The 23,265-nt window shown below is 39.7% G+C and overlaps 2 protein-coding genes across 2 annotated transcripts; both read right to left on the reverse strand.

Moving 5' to 3' along the window:
* Positions 1–417: 417 nt before the first annotated feature.
* Positions 418–9,695, reverse strand: LOC109519912 (tetraspanin-5). The gene is made up of 10 exons (XM_019876774.1): positions 9,278–9,695; positions 7,258–7,308; positions 5,550–5,696; positions 5,288–5,458; positions 5,047–5,172; positions 3,497–3,544; positions 2,772–2,888; positions 2,545–2,606; positions 2,062–2,112; positions 418–1,215 (listed from the first exon to the last, which is right to left on the reverse strand). Exons 1-9 carry the CDS (start codon positions 9,359–9,361, stop codon positions 2,100–2,102), a joined length of 819 nt encoding a protein of 272 aa, XP_019732333.1. The 5' UTR covers positions 9,362–9,695; the 3' UTR covers positions 418–1,215; positions 2,062–2,099.
* A 460-nt stretch (positions 9,696–10,155) lies between these two features.
* Positions 10,156–23,161, reverse strand: acer2 (alkaline ceramidase 2). The gene is made up of 6 exons (XM_019876701.1): positions 22,844–23,161; positions 22,453–22,567; positions 19,954–20,095; positions 19,343–19,480; positions 13,140–13,277; positions 10,156–12,051 (listed from the first exon to the last, which is right to left on the reverse strand). The coding sequence occupies exons 1-6, from the start codon at positions 22,955–22,957 to the stop codon at positions 11,865–11,867; spliced, it is 834 nt and encodes a 277-aa protein (XP_019732260.1). The 5' UTR covers positions 22,958–23,161; the 3' UTR covers positions 10,156–11,864.
* Between the last annotated feature and the right edge of the window lie 104 nt (positions 23,162–23,265).

A 23,265-nucleotide genomic window follows, 5' to 3' on the forward strand; every position in this document is an offset into this window, starting at 1 on the left:
GTATACCTTTATCTACACACCTCAAAACTACTTAATAGGTCTCCAGATTGCCCCTGATCGGTGACATTTTGCCCCTAAAATTTATGAAGGGGTATGTCTTTTTTTTCCATCTACTCGTGCATGTGCAACCAGTAAAATTGCAGATTGATTTCTTTTATTCATTTTTTTTCGTTGCTGGCAAATATATGTCCCTTAAGATCATTAATATAGTGAAAATGAGCGGAAATGGGAATATTTAAGTCAATTAAGTCATTTGACACTGTGTGCCCCGAAATTTTTTTAAATAGGTCGAAAATAGTAGAGCCTTCATTATATACCTTTATCTACACACCTCAAAACTAATTAATAGGTCTCCAAATTGTCCCTGAACGGTGACATTTTGCCCCTAAAATTTATGAAGGCGTATGTCTTTTTTTTCCCCATCTACTCATGCATGTGCAACCAGTAAAATTGGAGATTGATTTCTTTTATTCATTTTTTTTTCGTTGCTGGCAAATATATGTCCCTTCAGATCATTAATATAGTGAAAATGAGCGAAAATGGCAATATTTGAGTCAATTAAGTCATTTGACACTGTGTGCCCCGAAAATTTCTACATCAGCCTTGTAGTCCTCTGAGTAAAAAAAACAAAACAAAAAAAAAAATCTTGAGCAAGATACCGAATGTCGCAGTCTGATAAAGTGTTGCCACAAATAAATCTCAAGTTCATTTTTGTTCATTTGACCACCCATCATTTCACAAAGTGCTAACCAGCCAAACGCACCATGAACTAGCCATTCATTTTACAAAAAAATTCTAATACTTAAATGTTCTACGGATAGGCGAGTCAATGTCCCAGCAGTAGACAAAAGGCATGCAGTGCTTGCCCAGAACAAACATAACTTTGTACAAGAATCATGAAAAACTGCACAGCTGTAAGGTTGTGTCCACTCCCAATACAAAGTCTTATTTCTGAGAATGCAACATGGCAGCCTCCTCTGGTGTTGTTTGAAAACTACTGTACGTCACCAACATAATGGACGCCCATTGCATTGAACTGCTCGACGCAATGCACTCACAATACATTTCAGAGTTTGGGTGTCATCCAAAAATAGGTCCACAAATTGACTCTACATGTACTATTTACACAAAAATGAGTCCCTTCGTATTGGACACCGAAGTTGATTAAAGTGTCTCCCTTCATTCCTTCATTGCTGGTGTACAGTCTGAAGAGTCCTGTAAGAGACATGTTTTTTTAAGATGCGGATGAAAAGCATTCAATTAGGGGAAGGGGTGAGGCTCCAATTGCAAGAAAGGCCCACATTCAACTGAATTGGATAATTGTGAAAAAATGCTGTTGTCAGTGACAGAGACTCTCCACGCTTTCCTTTATAGCCACAGGTAGGGATATATACTGGGCCCCAGTACTAAAGTGGCCCTGTCGCAGAATTTTCAAAAACTGCAGTATCGATAATCCCTACACCTAATCCTTTAACGGTTTTGGAGAAATTACTCAAATCAATTAAATGAATTTTGGATTGATTTCAGCTCTATGAACTCTATTTTGCACGCTCTATCTGATGTTGTTTCTAACTGACAAATCAAATTAACAGAGGTGGGCATTCCGTTTGTACTGACGGAAGGTCCATCAGTCCGTCACTGAAAAAAAGCAGTGTGAGCTCGAATATTTTTGTTTTGGTGTTTCTCCAAACACAAACAAACAAACCAAAACAAAATGCTGATAAGAATACCTTCATGGCATCGAATCGATAAGCAGTCTCATCAAGAGGAGTAGTATCGATAACATCTTGTAGATACTCATCTTTAGCCACAAGTTATTATGAAATGACAAATATAGTTAAGTATCGACTGGATCTTGGTTCATACCGCAAAACATTATTTTGAGGCGAACACGTGGTATTTTTGATTGGCTGTTACACCTCCAACATTCACTCGCGACTCGAATTTTGAATCACTAATGGTCAGCCACTCTTAAAAACTAAATGGAGAACCTCACCTACTGCGCCATAATTCAGTCACATTCATGCATGTTGCTGAGTGTGCGGCGGCCCCAAGGCTTACCTGGTATCCTTCTTTCCTCTGGAGATTATATGGCAGCCTTAGGTGAACAAACTGCAAAAAACACTGCGCATTAGAAGCATTGCAATCCATATTCAGAAAAAAAAAAACCTTTGTGTACATCCCCCCGAAAATCAATTATTACAGATAAAAACAGTTACATTTTTAGTGTGATGAGTGTAACATCAAGTAGTGTTCCAAAGCTTTTTTTCCACTGTCTGACATACAAATTTTCTGTTTCCACAGTTGTCAGCAAGGCAGCAAAAGACAACTCCCCCAGCTTCCATCCCTTCCTTGATTTGGAAAGGTTAAAGGGAAAAGCTGGCACACTATATGCTCTTGTGTGTACCAACTGAACTGAACCATGAGAGAAAAAATACCATGCCACAGCAATACAACATGTATTAACCCATATAAGAGTACAAAAAAAATAAAAAAATCACAATAGTCGTGGTGATTTGATCGAAAATAAGTCAAGAAACATACCAACTTTCTCTGACTGCTTCAATGTCGCTCACCAGGTTCTGTGCCAGGCAGATGCCAAATATCTAAATATATATAAAATAAACATACACACACACACGCACGCACGCACGCACGCACGCACGCACGCACGCACGCACGCACGCACGCACGCACACATAATTGAAATGATTACAATTTTCCACCCCCACGCCCCCAAAGAAAAAAAAAGTTCACTCATTCACTCTCACCTGTAATAATGCAATCCCAATAAATATGCCTGCCACCACTGTCAAGTTGTCTTGAAGCCACTTCTCAAATTGTGGGACACACCCTTTAATGTAGATGAATGTCCTCTGCTCTGAGTCCTGAAAGGCGCAAAGTTTCACGGGGAACCCAAGTTTACTGTTTGTTTACATTTGTTTTAGGGTCACGGCGTATATTGCAGTTTCAGGGATGCACATTTGGAATTGCCGTATGAACATTGGCTCTCTGAAGCTTTTCGCAATGAAATCTTGTAGCACTATTGTCACTAGGTTTGTTTACGCACACTGCATTCAGCATATTGTTGTCCAGCAAGAACCGGTTAATGGTGCTTTGTACCGGATTTTTCTTCACGTTTAAAATGAAAGAAAACAAACCCAGCCTTTCCTCACATTATGATCCGAGTGAGGGAGAGAGGCCAAAGCTAATGATGGGGGAGGGGTTTCAAATCCCACCGCATTGCTGCAGCATGAGTAATACCACATCGGTACCGATGGGGACACAGCTGCTAGATTTTGAGGAGTGAACAGAAATGTACTGAAAGGAGGATATTGTTCCCTGGGTGGAGAACCTAATGACCTCATGCATCAGTAGCAAAAGAAGTGAAACAACAGTCACAAATCAGATTGACACTGCTTTCATGTCAGAAAGCACCACTGTACTTTTGGACCACATTCTCCGAGGAGCTAAAGTTTTTCTATGAGTTACTCACGGCTTTTGCTCGGATATCATATCCACATTGAGTGTTGATGACGTCCTCCTAAGATGAAGGAAAAAAGGTGAATTAACGACCAGTTTAAGTGTACAGTGGCGTGTATTGCATTTTTAACACATCTTGAATATGTAAAAATAACCGGGAGTGGAAACACTACAAAGCTGGAGAAGGAAATTAATGTCATCAATAAATTTAAAAAAAAAAACAAAGTAAAAAATATGATGCATGTGTCTGCATTTCATATTTTTACCACCAGAATTCCATATTTTGTTTTCCAGTTAATGCAGTTGTGCTCTATTTTCATGTTCTCAAAAGTGCATCTATGACACAACGTTTGGTATTGGACTCTTGCTGCAAAACTGACTTACCCGATGACAATAACATGTCGAGTCATGTTATTGAACCTATGAAGCAATGTTGAACTCCACCACTTCTAATTATTTAAAAATGTTTTCCATAACCTAATGTTAAGTGAATGTATTTGCTCCAGGGTCAAACTGTCCCATTATAAAGGTAATCGATACTCAGTAACTTTACGGCCAGCGCTTGAACAAACATGTTAACATTCCGAGTTTCTTTCTCGGAATGTCGGAATGTTTCTCTCTCTCTCTCGCTCTTACAACTAAATACAACAAGAATACAATCAATTGTAGTCATCCTTTAATAACTGCAGACAAGGGAATGGGGAAAAAAAGAAGGCGTTTGGAGAAGAATACTGTCAACTGGTGCCATTGTAAAGGTATTGTTGGAACTAAATGTATGTCTGTCAGCAGGCAGCACACACACATCTTGTGCTTTGTGGTTGTTTTATCGGTACGTGCGGTTTGAATAATTGTATATTCAACATGGTTAGTTGGGGAGGAAAATACACGTTTGCAGGCTTGTTAGTGGGAGTCTCACAAGATTTATGGAAATCAAGCCAGACAGTACTGATGATGCTAAATCGGTGTCTGATTTTGTTCTGTTGAACTCCAAATTGTAAAATAATTTTAGGATGTTCAACTTTGGACATTCATCTTAAAAGAAAAAACAAAAAAGCTGCCAATTCAACCTCATGTGCAGCGATATCTCCTGGAGCAGCAAGTCTTGTTTCATTGCCAGCTGATAGCATCTGCAAAATTCCTTCAGGTTACGAAATAAAATAAACATTGGTTGCCAAGTCTGTTTTACTAAAGTACTGTCCTCCTCAGCAACACATTGCAAAATGCCTTGAAAATTCCATTCCGACTGTGCTGAGCCAGCAAAGAGTTGAGTGACTAAACATAGAGAGGCCTGGATGTCCTGTTGGACGCCAGCCTGAGTAGCTGACAACCACAGCCTGCTTCTGAAGGACACAGATAACCACACTCTCTGTAACAGGGAGGAGCTTGACAATTTCCCCTTAAAAGTACTGTACAAGCAGTCTAAATATTTCTGCATGCCAGGCCTTGACCTACGCAAGACTGTACTTCCAGTCCCGAATGGATGGAATGTATGCAAGATTGTTTTCGATTGAATGGGCAGGAACTGCGTGGGAAGGAGCAAGACACTGTGCGGGGAAGACATACCGCCGGATCTTTGGTGCAGCAGGAAAAAGGCACACCACATTTCTCGCGGCTCGGGTTTGAATCAGTGCAGTTGAAATAGATGTTCAAATTCCAGTCGTCAGCTCCAAAAGCACCGCAACACTCCCACTGTAACAAGGTCAAATGGGCAACGTAACTTTCAGAGTTATTTTCAATAAATCCTGCAGTCCAGATAAACCCAATACAAAATCTTCTTGGATTAAAAAGAAGCACTGAAGCTCACATATTCTTGGGTGAAGTCGATTAGGTTCTGCAGATCAATGTCATCCCGGTAGGCCCGAATGTTATTGTTGATGAAAAAGTTGAGCTGGTCCTTGATCCAGTCTTTGAAGACAAAGGCCAGAACTCCTGCCGTCAGCTCCAGGAAGAAGATAATACCCAGGAACACCGAGAACTGAACACACATCATCACAATCAGCCAACAGTGTTAAACAACAAGCTACACTTTAATACTTGTCCACAATTTGTTGCATGAAGACACCTACAAATTTGAGCAGGAAAGAGTTTTCTCGCAGTGCTCCGATGCAACCCGCAAATCCCAGAATGAACATTACTCCACCAACCACGAGGAACAGCCACACTGGATCGAAGCCCCCCAGGTCTGTGATAGATGAGATGTTGGAAAGAACACCCTGGTTTGGGAGTAAAAAAAAAATGTGTCAGGAGATATTAGAACCAAAATTAAACAAGGAGAGAGAGAGAGAGAGAGAGAGAGAGAGAGAGAGAGAGAGAGAGAGAGAGAGAGAGAGAGAGAGAGAGAGAAGCAAAATGAGCGTTAATTCCTTTACCGTCTGAGCTTGTTGTCAACACACTACCAGTAATCAAAAGTTACGACAAGCAGAAGGTGACTCAGGCTCGGCTGTTTGACTGCTTCTGACCTGGGATCCTAGTTGCTAAAAGGGGGGTCAAGTATCATTCAGATCGAGAACTGAGTCTATATTCAAGGTCACATAATACAGACACAACAAATTCTGGTCTAATCGGATTTGATCGAGATATGAGTACCGTTTTTTGAAGACATAATATTGGAATACAATTGGTAACTAGTTGATGAGGAGTCTGATTTTTGACAGAAAAACATTCTGATAACCAATTTACAAAAAATGCATACAGTAAGTCTTCGTTTTTCATGATTAATGGGGACCAGAAACCCACCCACGAAAAGTGAAAACCGTGAGGTAGAATTTTCTGATCCACTTATCCTCACAAGTGTCGCGGGGCGTGCTGGGGCCTATCCCAGCTGTCTTTGCGCAGTGGGCAGGGGACACCCTGAACTGGTTGGCAGCCAATCGCAGGGATTTGCCCAGCCCCCTACGAATGAATTTTCATCTGTGCGTACATCGGTATCAAAATGTTTAAAATACGGTATTTATACTTTACATATTTGAGACAAAGATTACAACGGTACACGTATTTACTCGAATCTTTAATTGTAAAACCTTATACAGTAATTAACACTAATCAACATTGCATCCTGAAAGAGGCGAAGAGGCTTGTATTGGTGACGTAGAAGACGAACGACTCCTACAGGCTTTGGTTTCACTCTGAGATTCTTCTGCTAGAGGCATGGACGGTGTGGCTGAAGTTTTTAAATTTGAGAAAATCATGGCGATGATAGCGCGATGACGTTCATCTTTTCTTATTAGTTGAAATAGGCTGAAGGTTTCTTTTTTATCAGACAGCTCTGATGGGCTCCAGCACGCCTGCGACCCACGTGAGGATGAGTGGTTGGGATAATCAATGGATGCATAGAACTTCTTCTTTTGGCCCCTTCATGCTTACAGTAATAAAGATATTAATTACTGGAAGAATATTTTACTGTTCTACAATACTTTGTCCTTTAGTATATGTTTATCTTTACCAAAAAGAGAACAATCGGCAAGAATCTTGAATCTTTTTTGGGGCATTTTTATGGAGTGTTTGAACAGAATTATCTTTGTCCTATGTAATGTGTTTTTAAAAAATGGCCCCCCAAAAAAATCCCCAGCCCAAAATTGGCCCAATAAAGCATCTGGACATTTTTTCCCCTGCTGAATTTTTAAATTCCAACACTAACTGAAAGATCTCATAGTTCAGACACTTTTTTTGTTGTGCAATAAGGTTGGTCTTTAGGTGGCCGTAAACCAAAACCGAGAAATGCGACTGAATCGCTCAATGTGAATAACAAGAAACTGTTAATCCATAGAAACCAACCTTCTCACTCCATGCCCACAATCCGATGCCAAGGAATGCCACGCCAAGGAACTGGATGGGACAAGAGATAAGAAAAAGATTATTCTTCTTCTATGATGGATACTAGGGAACAAACTGCTGTCCTGGCACTCACTCTGCACTTAAAAAAAAAAAAAAATCTAATTTCAGTTTGCAGCATCAGCATGTGACTCCCACATTGGAAAACATTTTAAACAGCCCGAATGAATCATGATTGACTGACTAAAGGGAAGCACCAGTTCAAACTACCACTTAACAGCTTAAAAACCAAAGAACACTTTCCGGGAGATGCAAATTGTGGCCAACAGAAACGAAAATACATTCTGGTGGTAAATTCCAAAACTTCCAACTATCAGAATATTATGAAATGTATGTTAAACAGTATATTATAATGGACACATTTTTCTCTGTTGTTTTTGACAGAACATTTTATAATGTTGTTCTTCTGTGTTATTTGATGAGGTGACATTTATTTAATATAGTGACCAACACCAGTTAAACATCTTTACAAGACATCATCGACAGTTTGTTGTCAAATTGTCAGACGTAGTATATCGCCATGAAATAATGTATGAAAGTGATTCACTTTTATTTTTCTGTGTAGTTTTTTAGCCAAAATCATCAATATGATCATACTGTAGCTACACTATCTCATTATAACGACTTTATGGAATTTGATCCATCTAAGCTTCATGTCAAAGGGCTAATGTGTTCTTGTCACTAAAATGTGATGCAAATGGTGGCCTACTGGTCTTGCCTCCTTCGCAACAATTAATAGCGAGGACATTTAAATTGCAACAAACTGCTACAGTATGTTGCTTAAACAGGCTGCCATCATATGCAAAACAGGAAGTAAACGGGACGAGATCAAGTTTTGGAAATGGAAAATGACATATTTCTCTTCTGAATCACTGCACTGTAGTGCATATAAAATATGTATTCCGAAAAAATACAAAAGGCCATATTAAGGGGTCTAGGATGCAAGTCACCTGACATTAAAAAAAACATACACCATTCTGTTCACTTCCTACCATTGTCACTTTGTTGCAGAGTTAGGCACGTGTGTACTAAATGCCCAACAGTATGGTTAAATTTCGTAATAGACCTATGACAAGGAAGATGAGTCTGGTGACATGAAAAAGGGTTGTGTTCAAACCTCCAGCCATCTAATTTATGTTCTTCACACCACCTTCGTCAAAAAGGGTCTCTTGGGTTTCTGGTTTTTATTTCCCTTTCCAAGCGAGATAACCTGGAAGGCTGTAGAAAATTATATAAATCCTTAGGAAAGGGAGAGATGACGAGGAGAAGCGGCACCATGGAAAAGCAAATTGCAACCGATAATCCCACGATATAATGAATAATCCTCGATATATGTAAAGAACAAAAATCTGCGGTGCAGTGAAGCTGTGAGAAGCAAAGCGCGATACATACGACCGTCATAATAATAATAATAATAATAATAATAATAATAATAAAGACAAAGAATAACCGAAATTTATTTCAGGTTCTCTGGATTTTTTGCGATTTAAGAGTCGGCTACATGTTTAAAAAAACGTTGGTTGAATTTTTATTATCCATTGTCGTTTTTGACACCAAAACTTGAGAGGCTGGTTTTGGACAGTGCAATTCGAACAAATCGGGTATCTTACAAACTGTACTTTTTGATGAAACAAGGGCTCATTAATGTGATGGAGCCTGGCAGCTACGATAACAAGTGACCCTCGCAGAAAAATGAAACTACCCTTAGCACGTAGTGTTAATGGATGGATGTAAACAGGATCGTTGGCCGTCTCGCAACGGCGCATTAAAACAAAAGGCATCCGATGCCTGATGGAGGCAGCAAGTGCACCCAAGCAGCAAGCTTTGTTACAACGATGAACTCGCCGAGGCGGCTCATCGCGACTCTCAGATCATGAAAGATTCCACGGATGGCAGACTGCACATGTCAAGTAAGAATGTTGTTCTAGGCCTGAAGACACATTGCAGCAAGCGGAGCACTTACCCAGAATATGATGTTGAATCCGAAAATGAAATACTTAATACAGCAGCTGACTTCGTGAGCCTTGAAATGCTTCCCTGACATCATTTTGGATGCTTTGTTTCCACCGCCCTTGCTCCCTAGAAATCACATCGATGGTCCTCCGGCAAAAACAGTCGCTTGAGGAAACACCCGTTTATTTTGTTTTAACGTCGACTAGCACAGCTGTTCCAGCGTCTAATTCGACACATCATCCCGTTAGCCGCTGACAGAACGCGCGAAGAGGAGCGTTCACACCTCCGACTCTTGACACTTCTCACTTCTCACAAAAACGTGAGTCCCTGATGGTTGGCGGCCAGGAAAATCCACAGGATTCAAGCAGATTAAATTTTACTGGTTTTCTATTTGACCCACTATCTGGACATGGCAGTTTGATTGACGCGTGTGGAAACAAATGAGGCATCGCAATGTTCACTGGAGGCGGGACTTCCTAAACTGAGTTTCCTCGGTTAATTTTTCTTAGTGGATAATCAAGTACGTGACTCAAGGAGAAATAAGAGTTAAAACATTCACATTGAGCCACAGGAAATAATTACCTTTGTAAATCAAAATGAGTTCAAAAAATTAAACAAAATGGTGAGTCGCAATCGGCGAACCACTTTCACATTTGTTATTTTATTGTATTCTAGTGGGTCCAAAGAGTAACCTATTTTCTTAAAATAAATTGAATTAGACTACATTTATACTATACTGTAACTGTATCGAGATGGGAAATCTGCACTCGAAAAGTCCCCTGGCTGGGTTTGGTGATTTGAGAGAAATATTAATTGGGAAAACACTGCCTCATAGTGGACAAAAGTGTCATTCAATAACGAATGACGTTCCAAGCAGAGGCTGTGGCGGTCATTGACTCCATTTATTGGATAAAATAAAGTACCAATATTATAATCTATTACAAATGTTTGTTTACAAAACAGGATAAATTATGAAAATAAATAAATCTGTGCTGCGGTCTGAAGAAGAGAAAAAAAACAACATACACAAAAGTTCATGTCAAATTACACAACTTACTGTGTCGCGATAATGAGAAAAAAAGCTCTCCAATATTACTTAAATTATCTTCTTCACAATGTGCACTGCAATTCATTCAAAACTATATAATCATGTATTCTTCAGATCCACGATGAGACATTGCTCACATTGGCAGTAGTGTATATCTGGAGGATACGGCAAAAATATAGTTGTATTTGGCAATACAAATGTACTTATACAATAACAAAACCATTCATATGTCATATTTTGGAGTTGAAACATCACTGTGTATTATCAAGATGACAGTTTCTGTGGCAATTCAAATGACCCTTCATGTGTACATGTCAGCAATGTTGAGGCCATTTTCTTACATGAAATACAATCATTTGAGGTGCTTTTTTCTTATTTAAAACCTTTTTAGCACCTATGTTTCCCTTTTCAAATTTCTTACATCTTATTTTTGGTTAAAAAAAAAAAACATTCAAGTTGGACGTAAAAAACCTGCCCAATCATTTTATGAACTGTAATTTAATAACTAAATCAGTTGGTGCCTGAGAGAAATTTGCCAACTCTGCTTCCCTTAAGTGGAAACAAATACCCACAGCCTACATAGCACACAGTATATACTGTACCATGTTTACAGGAGTGCTTTGCACTTTCATTTTCTTCTGCAACACATTATCCAGTTTGATTTAGGCTTTGCGCATAATTCTCAAACATTTTCGAAGCTTATAGTATAACATTTTGTGTCTGAACAGAATAAACAAACGTCAAAGAATAGGACATGTTAAATACAAAACACTTCCATCAAATACAATGTGAAACAGCAACAGACCATTTGAAAGACACTTACTGCTTAATTGAAATGAAATAGCTATACTTGACCTGAAATGTTGTGAGAGTGATTTGCTGTTTGTCCATTACTAAATGTGAACCATTTTGATGTCAACCTTCACTTTTTGACTTTTTGGTTGTATGGCTCTTCATTCGTTAATATACAAAGACATCATTGTTTATTTTAGAAGAGGAGTATGTTTCCAGTCAAGCACATTATCATGCTGGTATTAAAGACATCATTGGAAGAGTTGCACCGAACTCTGAGCAGCTGGTTTTGTATGATGCAATTATCACAGTTGTTGTATCCAGTACATTATTGTCTGAAATGCTGGTTTCATAACAGCCAGCGGGGCACCTATTAGATGCAGGAGGTTGTCAAGGCAATCTAATACTTTACATTGAGGGTTTCTGACTTATCATACATACCATGTGCAAAACATTTAATAAAGCAGAAAATGCATAATACTTCAATAACATATCACATGCTCCTCTGGTCAAGCTTCGTGGCACATTTAAAACACTGACATCATAATAAGCCACCGGGAATGTCCCCAAGTCACATTGCTTGTGGCACATTTTGTTCTTTTGACAGTGCTGCAGAAGTACTGCTGGTAATAACGACCACCTCTGTGATCCAATCCAAAAAGCTTCATGGAGGCCACCGGTCTGATGATGAATCTTGTTGGGACACGGCCCGGTGAGAAATGCCAAAGTGCAACCCGCTGAGCAATCATGGATCACCTTAAGTCACCTTGATAGCTGATTTCTTGTGCACAAACAGGAATGAAACGTAGGGGACGCCAATGAAGGCCCATTTCTCGTTGGGCCAGAACATAATGACTGGACCTCGCTCTGGGGCCTCGCTCGCAACATCAAAGTAGGCGAAGCAGACACATCCCAAGTAGGAAGCCAGACAAATGAGGATGTGCCTGCAAGAATGACAGTTGTGAATGAACCAGAGAGAAGTACAAGAACAGACTCGCTTGTAAATTGAAGGGAATAAAAATCTCAGTATCTTATCCTGTTTAGGGTTACAGGGAGGTAGCTTTGGGCAAGTAGTGGTGTATACCTCAAAATGTTTATCACAGAGCTGAGAACGGAGACAAGCAATGATTGAAGGATTATAATAGTTTGGGATTTTTCCAGTAGCAGTTTTTTTTCCCCTCATTTTGACTTTTGCTTTTTGAATGTAACGTTTTAATTTTTGGAACAAGTTTTGTTTGTTTTGATCATTTTTTTCTTATTAAAAGGCTTCTTTTTTAAAATTAACTTTGATATTTTAGTTTCTTATTATCCTTTTTTTAAAATCTGAGGTATTTGTTGAATTCAAGGTAAAAAAAAAGGGCACAAAGTGTTGTGTAATAAAGTAAAGTACCATAAGCTACAACTCTCAAATGACTGTTTGACACTCTATCTTCTGTAGTGCACAAGTAGAGCATGCAAACCCAGAACTGTTTTGCTTTGCGACAACATTGAACGAGACATAGGTATACCCTGTACCGGTCACCAGCTAATCGCAGGGCACATGTAGACAAACCAATTGCACAGAGAGCGACGTAGATGACACCGACTCAACTGTAAGATAGTGCAAGGTGTGTGGCAACTAGTTTTCATAAGTGGGCCACCGGTTTTGCTGCAAATCTAAATTTTAATCACTAGTGCCTCACATTGCAACGATGCAGATGTATGTAACAGTCAATCAAAACTGCACCTTTTTTAATGTCAGAACCATGATGCACACAAGACCACTATGGCACTGTGCTGCTTTTTTACAGACACAATTAGTCCAAAATCTATTCTACACAATCAAGACAGTGTTTCAGTTAATTTATGTCCATCTTTAGTAATAAGCACAAACAATATGGACCTGTTGTATATAAAATTGCTTTTATTGTGTGCAAAGAAAAAAATGTTAGGATTAAATGTCTGATTGCAGAATAGATCTTGCATTTCGAAGCACCCAAATGCATAGAGTGCTACTTGTTTAAGTTTCTTGTGTGCTGTGATGTGAGCTTACCAAGCACAGTGTAAATAGGGAAAGTTGACAGATGACCACATTTCACAGAAAATCCTGTCGCTGAGCCAGCAGAGCAGAGCTAGAGCCCACCAGATCCCTGAGATCAGACCCAGCTTGAACACACGTGGGTTTTCACACCTGTGACACATAAATAGTGTTGAGCAGCACAGCTACGACTCGTACTCTACAACAAAAACGGCTGTCACAAAGTTCCGCTTACATGAGTATAACAAAAATTTGAATCAGAAAATTGGTTTGGATCTGACTGAATCGACTCATTGTATTTTAAAATGTACCATCCTTGGATTGTATTCCATCCCGTGTATCAAATCATATTTTATGAGAGATGCACACCAAGTATAAATCGGTTTGACGGTGCTTATGTTTTGTTTTGTTGTTTTTAAACTTTAATTCAATTGAGTAGTTCGGGCTTGGAAGAGCTTTTACGTGTTGTTAAATATGAAAAAACATGAGCTACAGCAGTTTCACATTGAATCAAATCCTAATCCCAATGAATCGAGTAGTTCCACTTGAAAATGTACCCGTCTTGATTCGTATCGTATTGATATGTGTATTGAATCGACTTTTATTGGAGAGATGCACACCCCTAGTCCCATCCTAATCTTTCAGCACACGCATCTCTGATAGCATAATTCCTAAATATCTATTTCACTTTCGACTCCTCCAAATCTGTTATGGCTACAAACAAAGTGACAAAATGTTTAAAAAATAAAATAAAATAATATTGCTATATGTAACAAGGCAAAATAGTAATTATATACAAACATCATATTTAACAAAAATGTGATTTATTAATCAATGTGCGTTATCGTCTGGAAATCTGTGCTAAAGACACGATTGCTTTATTATGCTAATTAGCAATAGAGCTAAATTGTTGCTGTGCACTAAACATTCAAAACTGATATAGGTGACAGGTGTGGGTATGTATATTGTATAGGGATACAATGATGGGCCCTAAATGAATAAGAATGGAGACTACCACTGTACCACATGCAGCAGTTTTCTCAGAACAGGATAGCATTCCAACAAAAAGAAGAGCAAAGAATGTCACTGAGGGCTTTTGTTGAAAGAATAATTTCACTATACTAGAAAATGGCATTACAACGACCTGTACGCTCACTAATTGGCCCCTCCCTAATGGACAGAACATGAATGCAATCCCCTGTGTGTGTGCCTGCACTTTTCCAAAACATTTTCTGTGGGGTTCATATGGCCTGCTAGGTTATTGCCCCAAATAAGTGCCTTGATTTCGACATAAGCAGTCATTTGCACTTTGCAAATAGTGCCTCTTTTTCAATGCAAATCAGAAGGATTCGTTCAAGACAGTCAGACGTGGGTGGTGTGTTTCAGACAAAACTAAGCTTTGTGTTCCCGCTTGACAAATCTCCCGGATGGTTCTCAGGCCTGTGTTACACGACTCCATAAGTCGAGAGCAAAACTGCTAGTTAACGGCTCTCTTCTCAGATAGCATTTTTTATCCTCCATATTTAGAAGAGCAGCAAGCCAGATCCTTTGATCTATAGTTCTTTGTTTAAGATAAGATAAGATAAGATATCCTTTATTTGTCCCACACTGGGGAAATTTACAGCCTTCAGCAGCAAGATTGTGGGTAGAAAGAAGAGAAAAGAAAACACAGTTCAATTAAGTGCAATATAAATATAAATATGGATTAGGTCAATAAGTTCAATTAAGTGCAATATAAATACAATAGTCACAGTACTATTCACATTTGTTGTCATATCATTTAAATAATTTTATGATATATTTATTTATTCATATTTATTTTTCTTTCCAGTCGGTGACCCTGAGACGGATGACTCCACGATGCTGCTGATACAAAACTATTCTTAGTTGTGTCCTTAAGTACGCACGCGCACACACATAAGCGCACTGCTGGCTGAACAGTGCAGTCACTGTCACACGCTCATGCTCACAGACAAGCTTTTCATTCCGATTGCCGTTACTCCAAGGAGAAATTAACATTAGTGTAACAGGAAAAAAAAAAAGGTGCATCAAAGTTTCTCTTTAAAATGAAGTAAAAGCAGCAGATGTTAAGCCTTCAATCAGCAGTTCAACTGTGATGGCGCAGAAATGATAAGAGTAAACAAATTAGCTTAAGATGACAGTGTGAGCATCTGATAAGCATCAGATCCGGTATGTGCCATAAACTCAGATCTGCACACGAACTGACATGTGTAATTCACTGGCTTGATGAAGAGAAAATACAATCCAAACTATCTTGGCGGAGTACCGAATTTGCTTCATAATTTGCCCCCCCCCCCACACACACACACACACACACACTTTTTTTTAAACACTCGGGGCTCAAACGTGCAACCACCACCAGCTGTGCCCTTAGTTGACTTGTTAACAAATTCGTAATTGCCACTGGCCAGGACTAAATATTTAATTGGGTGGCTCACTTGCACAAGATAGGACCACACCTTAATAGAGATTAATTTCAGTGTCACAAAAAACAGGTGATAAAAAGAGTTAATAATTCTTGAATCTGTAAGATCTTTTGGCAAAAGCTTGCACTATCACAGACATTTTATTAATACTCCCGTTTAAAATTGTGGGGGGGAAAAATGCACAATTTCTCTGCTCTCATACATACTCTTCTTTTTCTTTCATCCTAAATGTTTACGTTCTTTGGACAGGCTATTTTTTAAACAACCACCTCCATATTAAGTTTTATCCAGTGACTGTCATGGATTTTGAACTTTTTACTGTGTATTTTGTGACTGCCTTGAGTTTTTATACATACAGGGACCTTAAGCTGCACCAAACTCCTTTTACTCTATGTCGAAAAATGACAATGAATCTTGATTTTAAATGTGGTTTCAAATTCAGGGAATTACACCCATTGCAACATGAAAAATATTTTTAAAAAACTGACAAAACTTTTTGACAAGGAGAACATAAAGTGTCAGATACGGTATGTCTTTCTCATAATTATCTATATAACAATCTATTATTTTAAGAGTTTTGGAAGATTGCAGAGGCTACTCCGGGGCAAGAGGAAATACTGAAGAATAGCTGGCTTGTGATACTTCCTCCCAAAGGGAAATGTCTTCTATTATGTCACAAGGACAACTTCTGCCAAACGAGATGCTGCTGACTATCTTGGCTTTTAGGACATGTCAACCGCCACAAGCACTTCCTTCCAAGAGAGCCAATGTGCCAGATGCATTAGTTCTTAGTCGTGTGTCTGTAATACAGTGACTATCAGCTATGACAGAAGCATGCAAGATAAGAAATGGCACCAGGACTTGTTTTGAGGAGGGGGGCTGCTTGTGAAAGTCAAGAACGTGAGACAGTTGGACGCAATGATAAGTGGTGAAAGGGCTCACATGTCTATCTTGGGTGGAGTTTCAATGAAAAGCCAGAGGGGAAAAAAATGGGAAGTGACAGGGAGATTTCATGAATGCTCCACTGACAACATATAGTACTCAAAACCGTCACAAACTTTCGCTCAGTGAGCATCTGACTGCTTGATTTAACATTTATGTGTGTGTAATGCCACCACAAAAAGGTACCTAGGCTGTGATAGTAGATGAAAATAACCATAGAATGAATATGAATATTACATAACAGTGCCTAAGGGCTCATCAAACCCAGAAAACAAGTGAGCCGTGAGTAACCTGGCAAGCCACGCCCACTAAGAAAGTGGGTCTAGTGACCAAGCCCTTCAACGTGGCTTCCCACGACTTCCACAAATCGCATTTATGACGTCACCTCGGATCTTTTCTGATTGGTTCCTCCGAACTGTTCGTTTTCTCAGGTTTGACCCGGCTCAGAAGTGTGCTTGATGTGACTACCCACCAGACTCAATTGCTAGTAGAGTCCGGATTTGCAGGCTAAGCCGTGGCGGACGTTACCCGAGCCCTTCAGCACTATGATGTCATTTTTTGTCGACGGCAAGTGGCACTGTGAGGGAACACGGCCGCTCTCTGAGATGCACAAAAACAGGTGGATTTTTCTTTAGAAATCATATTGCACAAATGCAATATTAATCGGAATTCCATGTTTAGACGAGTGGGGGTGCATGGAACATATTATTGTAAGAATTTTTTGGAGTTGCCTTTCCCTTTAACGGTATCTTATTCTAAGACACAAAGCTCTACATCTTTGTCAAAGCAATTTTTGTTCTTTTAAATGTGATTTTAATTTTTCATAGAATTATCCTATGACTGAAGTTATTGTGGTCACAATTAGTCATTTCGCAGTGGAATGGAATGTTCTTTACATAAAATATTGAGTTTATTGCCCTCACAATTAGTCATGTCACAGTGGAATGGAATGTTGTTGACATAATGTTTTTTTTTTTTTTTGGTGTCCCTGTGGATGTGACGCAAGTGAGGGGAAATTGGTCGTACTGAAAGAGGTAAGCAAACAACAACATATTACGGACTTAGCAAAGGCCAAAGTCAGATGGAATAGGGCAACAGGAATTCTCCCCCAACAAAAACAAGCCACCTCCGTAGATGACTGGCACCGACAATAATGTCAAGAATTATCAGGTTGAACAATAGAAGACTTGATTTCGTAAGAGTAGCCATGATAAGTGAGGCCGACAGTGAAAGGAAACAACTCCAAATTGCAGTCCCAGTACAGAAGGTCAAAAGGTAGGAGGTCATGTACTGCTGACTGCATGCTGACATTTGCCCCTTGACAATACACAAACATACAGTACACACACACACACACGCACACACACACACACACACACACGCACACACCAACTTGAATGGAGCAGTGTTTGGGGACTCAAGCCAGTTAGCGTGTGTTTGTGTGTGTGTGTGTGTGTGTGTGTGTGTGTGTGTGTGTGTGTGTGTGTGTGTGTTTTATTGATTTCCTGAAAAGAAGTCATTTTGAAGGCATGAGGATTCCCCCAGCACAATATATTGCTTTCACAGAGAACGAGTTTCAGTGTTCACATTTGTTTTCCAAATCTTCCACTTCATAGGTTTGTGTTTTCAAAACCCAAATGATGTTGATGGTGTGTATACAGACAAAAGAAAACACATATTAAACTGTCCCACAGGGCGAGGGGTACACCCTGCACAGATCACCAGTCAATCACAGACTGACAGCAGTGAGGGGGGTCAATGGGCTAAAGGCACCCTGGCAACTTCTCAGAAAAATATTCCTTTCATTAAGACTTTTCCACAGTAGATGTGAAGTAAGAGGCTGCACAAGGAACAGCCCTGCATGATTTCGGTTCAGGCTTCCCGAGGGAGGCAGGGTGTTCTTCTAAGTGGCCCTGAGAAAGTGCCAACTGCCAGCAAAACTTCAATACGAATCAGTCGGGGACTCACAATAATAATAAATCAATTTTCAACAGCTTGCACTGCAAAGTAAAAGTGTTCCAAATGATGTATTTTTTTCTCCACCTATGTTGGGTATTTCTTTTTGTTGTCTTCTTGTTTTGGCAGGTTCACAATTCACATCATCTTCAAAGCATTTGCAGAAGTGTTGCATCCACTCATTATTGCTTCAATGGAGAGATCCCAAAGGAAATTTCATTGGCTTTTTAATGAGGAAATATGATTATGTAAAACTCTAGCTTGCAACCGAGCAATTCATTTTAGTCTGAAACACTTCCTTGACCTTTGGTTCACCTTCGGTATACACTGCACTATAAACAGGATGGCAAGCAGTGCTTGAGTTGTGCCAATCATATTTATGACATTGTTCTTGTTTATTACGACGCAAGGGACCACTAGGGCAGTAATGCATTTTTTATTTATTTTTAATTTTTTTTAATGATACCAGAGTACTGGCTTTCCTCAGCTCAGTTTGATGCAGCTTTGTTTGCTGCTTGGTTTTCAACATCAAAATAATACAGCAAAAAACACGAGCAAATCAGTCAGAACGTGACGCTAACAAACAACAACAATGGAGAAGGGCAAAAGGTCTGCTGTATTGAACTTCTCAGCGTGTGGCTGTTGCACACGAGAAGGAGACAAGTTTTATTCGAGAGGAGATTCAGGTCAGTAAGTTGAGTTGAGCTATTCTTGTGATGCGATGACATATAAAATCAATACAGGGTGAATCTGTATCACTACACCAGTGCCAAATAGCTTTGAGGGCACGATAAGAGCATTGTTCTCTGATAGCAATTCATGACTCAAATCTGCATTTCGCACGAGTATCTCAAAGACCGGTGGACAACTGACCTTTTAAGCTCGGTGATGAGCAGCACGGTGCATGGAATGCCCAGAGTCATAAGCGACAAGGAGTTTACAACCGGTTTAACAAAGGCCAACCCTGTCGTGATCCCTGACAGGATACCGATGACCACTTTGAACCTCGACCTAGGGCAAAGAGCAAATCAAATTTAGATAAATAAGCTTTTATCACACTTGAGAAGTATACAGTTAAGCGTAGGATGTCAGGTGGCTCAAAATCTTTCTACAGCGAACTGACATTCAATAAAATGGAGCTTCATGGCAAATAAGAGCAACCACAATGGCTGTGTGACAATGGAAAGAGAAGTGAGGACATGTGATGCAGCTTTTACTGGTGTCAGCTATCTTAGACCGGCCTATAATTAAACTGAAGGTGTGACAGCAGTGGACATGTCTTGTGACAGAATAGTGCGCATACGCCATAAACTGTTGCTGCTCAATACGTATTTAAGATCTGGAATTCAATCTAAATTTTAAAAAAAAGTTTCACAAAAACCAGATCACTCATTTCATAACTTCGGGAGTAACAACAGAACTAAATATCCCATTAAAGACTCAAGAAGTCATGAATGCATCATCAACCATAATGATTGTCATACCGATCTCTTCTGAACATCCTGGGCAAGTATCTTTTGGGGAACCACATGGCGATGGCACACATGAGTACCCATAAGATGGCCAACTCATCCAGCATCTGGCCAAGGAAGCTCAGGGTAGCATGGAAGTATGTTGATCCAATACCTATTGTGGGAAATGTAAAAAGAGAGGTACTCATTGGAAACGTCAAAAGGTGCCGCTAAGATTGAATTTGGATGTGATGTGTATTGGAAGAACTGCCCCTGTCCAAACAGTCCCTATTGTCTCTTCTCGAGATAGATTGGAGATACCGACCATCTGATGTGTGAGGACCATTACAAAAAAGGTTGTATTTAATATACAAACCCAATTTCACTGAAGTTGGGACGTTGAGTAAAATATAAATAAAAACACAATACAATGATTTGCAAATCATGTTCAACTTATATTTCGTTGTATACACTACAAAGACAAGATATTTAATGTTCAAACTGCTAAACGTTTTTTTTTTTTAGCAAATAATCATTAACTTTGAATTTTATTGCTACAACATGTTCCAAAAAAGCTGGGACAGGTGGCAAAAAAGACTCATGCTCATCAAACACCTGATTGGAACATCCCACAGGTGAACAGTCTAACTGGACACGTGGGTGCCATGACTGGCTATTAAAGGAGCTTCCCTGAATTGCTCGGTTATTCACAAGCAAAGATGGGGCAAGGTTCCTCGAGGGATTCATCCATCCATCCATTTACCGATCCGCTTTATGCTCACAAGGGTCGCGGGGGTGCTGGGCAGGGCACACCCTGAACCGGTTGCAAGTCAATCGCAGGGCACACAGAGACGAACAACCATCCGCGCTCACACTCACACCTAGGGACGATTTTAGCGTGTTCAATCAGCCTGCTATGCATTATTTTGGAATGGGAGGGTGGGGGTACCCGGAGAGAACCCACGCAGGCCTGGGGAGAACATGCAAACTCCAGACAGGAAGGCCGGAGCCAGGATCGAACCCACGACCTCTGCACTGTGAAGTCAATGCGCTAACCACTGGACCACCGGGCCGCCCCCTCGAGGAATTAATAATACTGTAATAATAATAACATTTTATATATACAGACACACACACACACACACACACACACACACACACACACACACGTGCATACAGTGTATACATGTGTGTATTAGATAGATAGATAGATAGATAGATAGATAGATAGATAGATAGATAGATAGATAGATAGATAGATAGATAGATAGATAGATAGATAGATCGATAGATAGAGAATGAATCCCTCGAGGGAAATAATAGAATATTCTTGGCAGACACAATCTGTTTGAAACATAAACCTGCTGTAGAATGCACACACAAATCTTTTTGGTTCACGCTACCACTTTCTGACCTGAGTGAAAATACCCTGAGGGAAATGGAAGGAGTGGGGGTTACTGTCGGTTAAAATCAACACTGAGGGAACAAGGCGCCGTAATTCCTCTAGAGCGTTGTTAAATACAGAGGCACCATTTAAGACTGAAGACCATTGAGTCAAATCAAATGAAGTCGGAGCTGGCTTCATTCAACCAATAAATAAGCCTAGTCATTATATAAATGTTGAAGATAGCTTCAAGATACAGCTAATGAGACTATGAGGGTGATTATAGAACTGGATATTCAGAACTTATTCCTAGTACTTCTCAACCAATGTGCACACATCTCTGTCCAGGCTGCTCAGTGTCACGCGTTTAAAGAGGCAACATTTTTTTTTCCAATAATATGTTCTGTGCACCCCCACTAGTCTAAACAGAACATTCTGATTAATGCTGTGTTTGTGGAATCTGAATTAAGCAGCAAAATCCACCTGTTTTTAGCCATCTCAGGGGGTGGCCACTTCGCCACTTGCTGTTGACTGAAAATGAATCACAGTGCCTCAAGGCTCAGCCAATGATCAATCATCGCTCATATATTTTCAGGGTTTGGTGATGTGACATTTGGAAGCTGAGCCGTTAGGCACAAACACAATATCAATCAGAATATCGTGTTTAGTCAAGTGGGGCTGCATTGAGCATTATTGTAAAGAAAACTTTTGACTTGACTTCCCCTTTAAGCAGCAACAATGTGTTTTTCATGCACCATGTGGAGAACTCCATATTTTATTGGTTTTACATCTAATTTCCAATATGATTACCTTGCTTCTTGACCTCTATGAATAATGTTGTAAAATTATGTTACTTTCAAATCACATGTATATATTTGTATGACTTATTTACCTTTACGCACAATAATTTCCTTTCACTCGGAATAAGCTTTTCGTATTTATTAAAAAAAAACATAGGAACCTAATAACTATTATACTTACACTATTACCTTTTATAATGACTTCAAGCCTGAAAGTAAACTTCATATTTAATTTCTATATTACAGAAGTACAGTAGGGTTATTTTACTGCAGTGACTGAGTTGACTGTTGGCACAGAAAATGGGTCATCATCACTCAGTAAAGATCACGTCACAGAAGCCAACTTACCCACCACGACCAGGAGGGTCCAAATGAGGTAAATCCCACTGTTGAAATGTGTTGCATATTGGCGAAACAAGCACATTAATATGGGCGGCAAAACAAAAAACAAAATGTTGCTGATCTGAAATGACAAACAAAAGGAAACCCATGTGAAAAAAAAACACGCAGGCAGATGTTTTCCAACGTGCGAGGTCTCCACACTGACATGTGTAACTTGATGCTGCAGCCCAAACGGTAAACATCAAGTCTCGAAAGCCGCAGCAGTTCGATACAAAGAAAAACTAAACTAGGAACATGACAGCTGCTCATGGCAAGCCGAGCTGCGTTAATATGGAAAATAATAAAAATAAAAACATCCAAAAGAAACGCACGGTTACAACGAAAAGTGCACACTGACCGTGTTGTAAAATTCAGCGATGCCCGGGTAAATAAGGTAATTGCCTTCACACCAATCCACATCGGAACTCCCAGCCTGCAAGTGGTCCCAGAAAATCAGATTAACGTTACTCATGTCTGGACTAGTTGCGCTCGAGGGAGAGACAATGCTGTTGTCGTCCCGCCACGCAAAAACAAAAACGCGAGATGAATCTGTAAGATCTCGTCTTTGGTCTCAAGGAAATTCATACAAAACGGCGAGCACAAGGACATCAAATGATGCTAAGATTTTCTAGACTGCCTCATATCTTGCGCCTGTACTGTGACTTGACAAAGATTACTGTTCTGTTCAACGTCACGTTCAACGTCATCGCGCTGACGCTCTGTTTTCAGCCGAAGAGTATTTATTTTTGGTTAGAGAATTCAGTCCCAAACACATTTTTT

The sequence above is a fragment of the Hippocampus comes genome, unplaced genomic scaffold, assembly GCF_001891065.2.
Source record: "Hippocampus comes isolate QL1 unplaced genomic scaffold, H_comes_QL1_v1.1 scaffold51, whole genome shotgun sequence".
Classification (NCBI taxonomy): domain Eukaryota; kingdom Metazoa; phylum Chordata; class Actinopteri; order Syngnathiformes; family Syngnathidae; genus Hippocampus; species Hippocampus comes.

Excerpts from the sequence above, each read along its gene's own strand:
- LOC109519912 (XM_019876774.1), bottom strand. The coding sequence starts at position 9,361 with ATGATGTCAGGGAAGCATTTCAAGGCTCACGAAGTCAGCTGCTGTATT. Across the intron at positions 5,697-7,257 it reads TGTGGGCATGGAGTGAGAAG|GGTGTTCTTTCCAACATCTC; the intron begins GTTGGTTTCTAT and ends CTCCCAAACCAG. Across the intron at positions 3,545-5,046 it reads GCTGCACCAAAGATCCGGCG|GAGGACGTCATCAACACTCA; the intron begins GTATGTCTTCCC and ends CCTTCATCTTAG.
- acer2 (XM_019876701.1), bottom strand. The coding sequence starts at position 22,957 with ATGAGTAACGTTAATCTGATTTTCTGGGACCACTTGCAGGCTGGGAGT. Across the intron at positions 22,568-22,843 it reads TCGCTGAATTTTACAACACG|ATCAGCAACATTTTGTTTTT; the intron begins GTCAGTGTGCAC and ends TTGTCATTTCAG. Across the intron at positions 12,052-13,139 it reads CCCTATTTACACTGTGCTTG|GCACATCCTCATTTGTCTGG; the intron begins GTAAGCTCACAT and ends TCATTCTTGCAG.